Genomic DNA, 10,130 nt, shown 5'->3' with positions numbered 1-10,130 from the left:
CAAGAACTTACTATTTGACAAAATCTGGAAAAGCTGGAAAAGGGTATGGCAGAAACTATCAACTAATATTTTCCATAATATACCAAGATAAGGATAAAATGGGTATATGATTTAGACATAAAGGGTGATACCATAAACAAATTAGGAGAATAAGGAGTAGTTTACCTGACAGATTAATAGATAAGGGAAAAATTTATGACCAAATGAGATAAAGCATAGCAAAATGAAAATAGATAATTTTGATTATATTAAATTTAAACTTAAATTATTTAATTTAATAAATTAATTATTAAATTTAAATTTATATTAAAATTACATTTTACACAGACAAAATCAATGCTACCAAGATTCTAAGAAAAGCAGAAAGCTGGAGAACAATTTTTACTGCTAGTGTCTCTGAGAGGAACTCATTTCTCAAATATATAAAGAAATGGGTCACATTTATAAAAATATGTCATTCCCCATTTGATAAACTGTCAAAGGATATAAACAGGTAGTTTTCAGATGAATAAATCAAAGCTACTTATAATTATACTTAAAATATGCACTGAATCATTATTGATTAGAGAAATGCAAATTAAACTACTCTGAGGTACTACCTCATGCCTATGAGATTGGCTAATATTGACAGAAAAGAAAGATGATAAATGTTGGAGGGGATGTGGGAAAATTGGGACGCCAATGCACTGTTGGAATCATGAACTGATCCAGCTTTTCAGGAGAGCAATTTGGAATTATGCCTAAAGGGCAAGAAAAATGAACATAACCCTCTGTAATTAAGATTCAGTAATACCACCACTGTCTGTATCCCAAAAATATCCAAAAAAGGTGTGGAGGGAAGACCTACCCATACAAAATATTTATAGCAGCTCTTTTTATAGTGGCAAAAAAAAAAATTGGAAATTGAAGGAATGCCAATCAATTGGGGAATGGGTGAATAAGTTGTGGTATATGAATGTAATGGAATATTATTGTGTAAAAAGAAATGATGAGTAGAATGATTTCAGAAAGAACTGGAAAGACTCATGAAATGATGCAAAGTGCCAGAGGATATTAGTGATCATTAACGATTAGTTATGAATGACTTCGCTTTTTTTCAGTAACATGCAATAATGCCAATGGACTCATGATGAAAAATGCTATCCTCATTCAGAAAAAGAACTGATGGAGTATGGGGTGCAGATTAAAGCACTTTTTTGTGTGAGTTTTACATGATGCAATACATAACCCATAGCAAATTGCTTATCATGTTAAGAAGGTTAAGAGAATAGGGAGGGAGAAAATTTGGAACTCAATCTATTAAAAAATCACTACTAAAATTTGTCATTTCATGTAATTGGAAAATTAAAAACTATTTCTTTTACTGGATTCTCAGATATAGGTTGGTCTAGATGACCTCTGAATTCTGGTAAGTTGGTCTTCAATAATTTTTGAATCCTTACAATTCTTATATTCTATGGTTTCTTATTGATGCTCTTCATAAGAGTTTGTTTTATTGAACTCTTTAAGTGGAGGGTTCTGATATGTCACCTGTTAAAAATGAAAAAGAAGTTAGTCTGACATGACGTACCAAAGGAAAGGATGTGGTTTTTACAGATCACCATTTCCACTTATGAGGTGTTCCCAGGAAGATGATAGAGTGAGAGGCAGCCTAGGCACTGTTCCCTTTCCCAAATCAAAAAAAGAAAAGCACCCCAAAATACCTTTTGGGGCCTAACCAAGAACTGGGTTCTTTAACTTGTTGCTGCCCCCGATAATTAAAACTTCAGGAAAATAACTCTGAATCAAGTTTAGGTTCAGTTTATGCATAGAGTTTCTTTAAAATCAGATACAAGCTCCCAAACTCCCACTAATTACTCAATATTCATTATGGATATTAAGGATGAGAAATCCTTTATTTCTCTCATCATCATAGAAAATTCATAAGAAGCATAGAAATTAAGGGAGTCCATGAACAAATACAGAAACAAAACCCAAATAATTCAATAAGCAATTCAAAAGGATAACTCATTATATGGATTAGACATCCCCTTCCCCCTACCCCTTCCCCGCCCACGAAAAAATAATAAAAACACTTTGTAGGACTGTTTCAATCCACCTTGGATTTTCACCACCTAAGCAACCAACTACAATTTCATAAAAGATTGTCAGCTCTCCTGGCCGTTTGTGGCATGGCTTTAGTCCTTCAGCAGATAATTATTTTTGAAGTATCCTCTTGTTATTCAGATGTTTCAGTTGTTTCAGTCACTCTTAGTGACCTCCATTTGGAATTTTTTTTTTTTTTAGATTTTTGCAAGGCAGACGGGGTTAAGTGGCTTGCCCAAGGCCACACAGCTAGGTAATTATTAAGTGTTTGAAACCGGATTTGAACCCAGGTACTCCTAACTCCAGGGCTGGTGCTTTATCCACTATGCCACCTAGCCGCCCCAATTTGGAATTTTCTTAACAAAGATACCAGAGTGGTTTGTTATTTCATCCTCCACCTCATTTTATAGATGTAAAAACTAGGCAAACAGGGTTTAATGACTTACAGGGTCACATAGTTTGGAAGTATCCTAAGCCATATTTGAACCCAAGATGAGTCTTCCTAACTTCAGGTCCAACAGCACTCCATCCACTCTGCCACTTAGTTCCCCATGAAGTATCTATTCCTCATTAAGAAATTTCTCCTTTACAGGATTAATGTCCAAGTCTAAAATCCAGAAACTTTTGGTCTTGAGAACCCTTGAAATTAATATTACACTTCAGATGACCCCCAAAGGCTAGAAATAGTCATCCTCAAGATCTCTAGTTAGTCTCTTACCTGAAATCAGAAAAGGGAAGAGAAAATCAGAAGGTAGTCAGGAAATCCTTCCTCAGGCCACTTATCATGAGTTTCTTATGCAAGTTAACCCTTTGTCTTCTTGGAGATGGAAAAGAGGAGGCCAGGGAAAGAAAGTTTTCCCCTATCTGGAAGTTAAAGGGAAAGAAAGTGCAAAAAAAGAAATAGGGGAAATTGTAGTCATCTGACTATTTGCCCTTATATATTCCTACAATGAGTTCCTCCCACTCCCACACTCCCAATCTCAGTTGGCAGTCACCTTGGAGGCAACCATTGTCACTGGGAACCAATATAAGGACTTTTCTATGTCCTTTGGGCAAGAAGCTAGGACACATGTCTACCTCCATGAAAGGTACCTTTAAGACCCAGATTCATGACCTGCATCTATTATATCAAATTGATTCAGAATGACTCTAATTGAACAGAGATTTCCAAAAGTCATATCAATTACACCACAAAATGAGTAGGGATGGAAAGAAGACTGAAAGAATTCACAACAGAATTTTTTTTTAAAAAATGAACACATTGAAAACCAGTTTACCATTTATAGTGTTCCTTATTGTCCCCACTCCCTCTACTTTTCTCCCAAAGACCTTGCCAATGTTGATTTAAGTTTATCTGTTATCATTGAAAAATCCACCTCCCAGTCATCCAGGTTCAAAATCTCACTTATCATGACTTCTTTACCTCTTCCTCACAACTCATATCCAATTAGTTGCCAAGTATTGATGAAAATCATAACAATCCCTTTCTCTTTCTTCACATTGTCATATTAGTTCAGGTCCTCATTACCTCTCACATACATTTTCCTAATACCTCTTTAGGGTTTTTTTTTTTTTGCAAGGCAAATGGCTTGCCCAAGGTTGCACAGGTAGGTAATTATTAAGTGTCTGAGACTGAATTTGAACCCAGGTATTCCTGACTCCAAGGCCAGCGCTTTATCCACTACGTCACCTAGCCTCCCTTCCTAATACCTCTTAATTAGTCTCCATTCCATTAGTCTCTTCCCTCTGTAATTTATACTGTGGGTAGTTGCTGAAATATTCTCTTTAAGGCATGTATCTGATCATAATATTCCTCTGTGCAAAATCCTTCAATTGCTCCCTATTCTTATAGAATATAATATAAACCTCTTAAACCTAGTGTAATAATAATAATAATAATAATAATAATAATAATAATAATAATAGATAATAACAGCTAGCATTTGTATAGAAATGAAGGTTTCAAGAAGAGATAAAATTCAATAATGATAACTGAGATTTTGTATTTAGGTGACAAGGAGTGCAGTGGTTTTCTCAGCAGAAGATGGATTTTTTTTTTTATTTTTTGCAAGGCAATGGGGTTAAGTGGCTTACCCAAGGCCACACAGCTAGGTAATTATTAAGTGTCTGAGGCTGGATTTGAACTCAAGTACTCCTGACTCCAGGGCCGGTGCTCTATCTACTGCACCACCTAGCTGCCCAGAAGATGATCAGAGATTACCCTAAATCAACACACTCAAAGTCTTTGGGAGGAAGGGAGTAGGAATGGCAACAGCAAGCAAGGTACTTTATTCACATTTTACTTTATCTCATTTGATTCTCACATGGGAGGTGGGTGCTAATACTACCCCCATAAACAGATGAAGAAACTGAAACCAAGAGTGATTAAGTGCTTGCCCAGGGTCACATACTAACTATGATCTTGGGAGGGCCACTTAATCTCTCTTGGGTTCAGTTCAGACTCTGAGGTAGGATTTGAATGCATCTTTTTGACTCCAAGTCCAACTCTATGTACTATGACAACCAGTTGCCTAGCTGGTATTGTAAAACAAGCTTTCCCCTTTCTTAAATATATTCAGTCATTCCTATCTATCACAGTCCTATTTTCAATATTCAGCTTAGATGCCATCCCTTCCAAGTTTTCTTCCCTGATCCACGACATTGAAAGTCCTATCTCTTACCTTAGATTACCATGCATCCATGTATCTAGGATAAATTTCTTGGTGAAAGAGACTTTTTCATTTTTGCTTTTGTATCTTTTTGCATCATTTTGTATCATTTTGCTTAGTATCTTGCACAGAGTAGGCACTCAATAAACATTTTAATTAAACTGAATTCCCATTTCCTAAAAAAATATGTTAAGAATTCTTTATGAGCTGGAATGGCAGTAGATAAAATGAACATTGAGATTTCTTGTTAATATTAGCAAATTAAAAATATGTGTATATTTTTGTTTAATACATAATATATTTCATTTTATAGAAAATTAACAGTTTTTAAAATCTATAATTTCAATCTTATTTCTAGCTGATAGCCCAGATAGCACCAAATGGTCCTTTAATAAGCATTTTTAATTGAGATGCCCAAAACCTAATCAGGCCAGCAGTCCCAGGTAAATTTACTTACTAATGAATGAATCCTTGTGAATAAAGAGGTTCAGGATATTACTCAGTTTAACAAGTAGCTGTGAAAAAGTGAAGCTTAACCAAAATTTTGACAATAATTATACAGTGATGAAAAATCTTATGCTCCCAAAGGAAAAATCTAAATATTAATCTACATATTGGTTTCTTGAAAATAAATAAATAAATAAATAAATAAATAAATAAATATTTGGCTTTTTAGCCCAAAACAGAAGTCCGATGGAAATACAATATCAATTTTGGCAATTGTTTTTAAAGCAAAAGATCAAGATTTTGTTTCTCCTTTTGCTAGGTTTCTACTTAAAGGATGAACAACTCATTCTTGCTAGTCTTCAGTCCTCCGTGAAGAACTCAATATTTTATATTTCCTCTATTACTACAATACATAATCTTTTAAGTCACACTGTACTTTCTTCCCATCTGCTAATGTTTCCTGGAAAGACCTACAATACATTTAGGTTAAACCATATGGTCCAAAAACTTGCCTCTGTGTAGTAGCCAAGTCTTGTTTGTATTTAACAAATTAATGTGATTACTTGAATTCTGTCCAAAGTGACCATTTTCATTTTTCCTGGAACAGAACTTTAGTTTCGACAAAAACTTGGTCCTGACCACATGATTGCCTAAAGTTATTCCATTCCATTCAACAAGCAGTTATTAAGTACTTACTATGTGCAGTCACTATGTTAAGTTCTGGGAATACAAGCAAAAATAATTCCCCTTTCTGATAGGAAAGCCAATACTTCAAAAGATGCAAAGACAAACAAAAATATTAAAAAAAACTACATCTGAATAGTATTAGAGGTGATGGAGTGGTTGATTTTGACTGTCTAAAGTAGTTTGACTAGGATAATAACAGGGATAAATGTTATGGGCATGCAAAGGTACCCTAAGGAATGTTGACAATTCCCAAGACAGGAGGAGAATTGTACATATACTACATCCTTTTTGTCCTTTTTTCTGGCTCCACCTCCAGTTCATGACTCAGTTGCCCCCCCCCCCCCCACACACACACACACAATGAGTATTAGGATTAGTCTTTAAAAGGGAAGTTGGACTCATATAAAAATTGATCAGAGGAAAATAGAGATACAATAGGTCAGATACAGGATGGACTAGGATTAAAAAAGTTTATTTTTCTGCAAGGCAATGGGGTTAAGGGACTCATCCAAGGTCACACAGTTAGGTAATTATTAAGTGTCTGAGGTTGGAGTTGAATTCAGGTCCTCCTGACTCCAGCACCAGTGCTCTATCCACTACATCACCTAGCTGCCCTTAAAAAAGTTTTTCTATGGGAGAAAGAAGATGCAGCACCCTCAGGAAGAAGCAGATTATCATCTTCCAAGGAAATATGAGACTTGCACTTGCTAGCTGATGAGGGATCATCAGGTAAGAGTGAGAGGAAGAAGAGTCAGTGAGTAGAGGCAGTACTAGAGCCTCTCTATTAAGGATTACTGAAAAATCTATTTGCTGATCTGATAGCTGCAAAAGAGAGGTGTGTTATTTTTCCAGCACATATATTCCAGTTGGGGCAAAGAATTTATCCAAAGATTCTTTAAAACCAAAAAGTTTTATCAAACTTTTGAGAAAATCAAACCAGATAATTATAATCCACTACTATTGATTCATGTAGGCAAAAATGAGAGTGTAATTTATCTGATAGCTTTTGACAGAAAACATTTCTGGAGATAATAAATTCTTAGGGGAAAAAAGGGAAACCCTTAAAAATATAGGGGGTATTTTCACCACTATTGCCAACCAAAGGCAAAGATTTTGCAAAATTAAAGAATCATGGAATTGACGGTTGGAAGGAACTTCAGGGGCCAGTTTGTTCAATTAATTTCAGAAATCTATCACTCAAACAATTAACATTTATTAAGTACATATTACATGCCAGAAGCTCTACTAATCCACATTATAACATATCTGACAAATGGCCATCCAGCTTCTGCATAAATTTCAAGGAAAAGAAACATCACTTCTCAAGATAATCTATTCCACTTTTAGCTAGCTTCTAAATGGTTTTAAAGGTTTTCTAGACATAATTGCTACTTTACTTATTGCTTCTGATTTGTCTCTCTAGAGCCAAAGAAAATAAATTTAATAATAAAATAACACAAGACTCAAATACTCAATGAATACCTGATATCTTCATTTAGTCTTCTCTTCTTCGGGTGAAACACCTTCCCATCTTTCAAATGAAATGAACTCAAGACCCTTCATTATTTGGTTCCCTTCTTCTGAAACTTTATCTTATAAAAAATGACATTTCTTCTTTATACTGTGGCATTCTGAACTGTATACAATACTCCACATGATGTCTGCTGTCAGTAGAATGCATTGAGAATATTACCTCCTTATTCCTGGAAACTATCTCTCAATGTAGCAACCCAAGATTACATTGGGGTTTTTTTTTAATGTCACATCACTGAAGAGATTGTTGCTTTATAGATTTGGGAAGTGGGCGGCTATTTAAGAAAAAAGGTGTCAAACACCTTTGTTGTCAATGGATTTTTTACTCTCAATCTCAATCATCTCTCCTTTGATTTTTAATATTTCTATTCTGGTGTTTAATTGATGAATTTTAATGTGTTCTTTTCTAGTTTTTTTTTTTTAAGTTGAATGCTCAATTCATTGATCTGATCTTTCTTTTATTGATGTAAACATTTAGGGAAATAAAATTTTCCCTAAGTATTGCTTTAGTATGTCACAAATTTTGGTATGTTGACTCGTTGTCATTTTTAGTGACACCAACTGTTCCTATGATTTGTTCTTTGATTTAATCTTTAAGAATAGATTATTTAGGGGCGGCTAGGGGGGCGCAGTGGATAGAGCACCGGCCCTGGAGTCAGGAGTACCTGAGTTCAAATGCGGCCTCATTGCCTTGCAAAAACTAAAAAAAAAAAAAAAAAAAATAGATTATTTAGGGGCAGCTAAATGGCACAGTGGATAGAGCACCAACCACTGGAGTCAGGAGGATCTGAGTTCAAATGTGGTTTCAGACACTTAATTACCTGTGTGACCTTGGGGAAATTATTTAACCCCATTGCCTTAAATAAAAAATACATAAAAAGAATAGATTGTTTAGTTTCCAATTAATTTTTAATATGCTTCCAAGGACTTTTTAAAAATTTTTATTTAAGGCAATGGGTAAGACTGAAGGCAAATAAATACATTCTTAGCAGGCTTTGTTAGATACATAAACCTTATCCTTGGCCAGGAGTTAGTTAGTCTTTCTCATATTTTAAGACATGGTGTAGTGGATAAAGCACCGGCCCTGGAGTCAGGAGTACCTGAGTTCAAATCCAGTCTCAGACACTTAATAATTACCTAGCTGTGTGGCCTTGGGCAAGCCACTTAACCCCATTTGCCTTGCAAAAACCTAAAAAAATAAAAAAAAGACTGAATATGTAGATTTGGGACCATAAGAATAGAGTTAACTAAATCCATGAGGTTTAAGACAAGGCAAAGAATATTGGGAGAAAATCCAGGAGAGAGCCCTTTGAGTTTCCTGGTAGTCAGAGGACACAAGAAGGAATGGTAGTGAAGGAAATCTGCTGAAGGAAATCAAGGATTAGGATTTTTCATACTTTTAGAGGATTTGGGCTTGGAAAGAGGAAAGGTCATTTTTTCAACAGACTATAGTAAAAGAGGAGAGAATTGTTTAATAGGGTAGATATTGAGAAGGGATGAAAAGATAGCCAGACCAGGGCTGATATCCTGGGAAAGTAATGAGTTGTAGCGGAACTAGAGAACATGGTGAGGATGCATAATGAGTTTAGGGGAAGTAAATGCACAGAGGAAATAGAATGATAAGAAATAATGATTAGATAAAGAAATTTCATAGTTCTCGATTAAGAAATTGGAAGTATTATGGGAGATGGCAAGATTAAGGGTACGAATATTTTTGTGTAGAGATATAGTAGAGTGAACAGTAGGGATGAAAATTAAATAGATTGAGGACTGGTAGGTTAATGGTTGAAAGAATAGCAGATTATATGTAGAAGGGGAATATGAAGAATATGTTATATATCCCTTAATATAAGGTAGGAGTTTGGGTGGAAAAGAAACTTGAGGTACTGAATGAACCCCTTGAGAGAGAGAGGAGGGAAAATGACTTGGGATCAAATCTGTCCTCAGACACCTATTGGCTATGTGACTTCTGGCAAGTCACTTAATCTGTCTGCCTCAGTTGTCTCATTTTTAAAATGGAGATCATAACAGCATCTACCTTTCCAGGATTGTGGTTAGGATAAAATTAGACTTTTGAAACATGCTTTTCAAACCTCAAAGCACTATATAAATGTTTGCTATTAACTATTATTTGGAAAGGAAATGCAAGGCATTTTTGTTGTTGTTGGAGAAAAAGAGTCACAAGCTACTAGGGTATACTGTTGAGGATGAATCAGAAAAGTCTTCTAAGAAAAAGGGATGCTTGAGCTAAGTTTTTGAAGTAAGTTAAGGGTTCCAAAAGGCAGAAGTGATGTATGAAGAGTGTGAAGCCTATGCAATGACTTGGGGATAGGACATAGAATATTGCATATTAGCAAGAAGGTCAATTTGGATGAATCATAGAGTGCATGAATTAGAATAATGTGCATTAAGCTTGGAAAGGCAGGCTGAAGTGATACTGTGAAGGGATTTAAATGTCAAACAGAGAAGTTTATATTTTATCCTGGAGGAAAAAAAAAGTAGCCATGGGAGCACTTTACCTCACAAAAGAATAACAGTTTGGCTGCTGTCTGGAAGATAATTTGAAGCAGAAACAGAACAAGGAATATTAAATGCTTATGTATTTAAAATCTATCCAATGATTTTTTAACTTGATTAACAATTTCTTTGGGATTTAGCAGGGTCCTGAATTGCAAAAGGACAAAACAGTGGGCTGCTCTCAGATAGAAC

The 10,130-nt window shown here is 35.1% G+C and overlaps 1 protein-coding gene across 2 annotated transcripts in view; it reads right to left on the bottom strand.

Annotated features, from left to right (window-relative positions):
• Positions 1–2,805: 2,805 nt before the first annotated feature.
• Positions 2,806–10,130, bottom strand: part of ANKRD44 (ankyrin repeat domain 44) — a 367,960-nt gene continuing 360,635 nt past the window's right edge. Inside the window, exon 29 of one of the 2 annotated variants that reach the window (XM_074215416.1) lies at positions 2,806–2,949. In XM_074215416.1, the coding sequence (XP_074071517.1) occupies positions 2,888–2,949 (62 nt within the window). In that variant the 3' untranslated portion in view covers positions 2,806–2,887. Of the gene's footprint in view, positions 2,950–4,264; positions 4,931–10,130 lie in introns of those variants that run through there. The other variant, XM_074215420.1, reaches the window with a different exon arrangement.

Source organism: Macrotis lagotis, chromosome 1 (genome assembly GCF_037893015.1).
Source record: "Macrotis lagotis isolate mMagLag1 chromosome 1, bilby.v1.9.chrom.fasta, whole genome shotgun sequence".
Lineage (NCBI taxonomy): Eukaryota > Metazoa > Chordata > Mammalia > Peramelemorphia > Peramelidae > Macrotis > Macrotis lagotis.
Note: the sequence above shows the minus strand (reverse complement) of the source record. Positions and strands in the feature narration are given on the sequence as shown.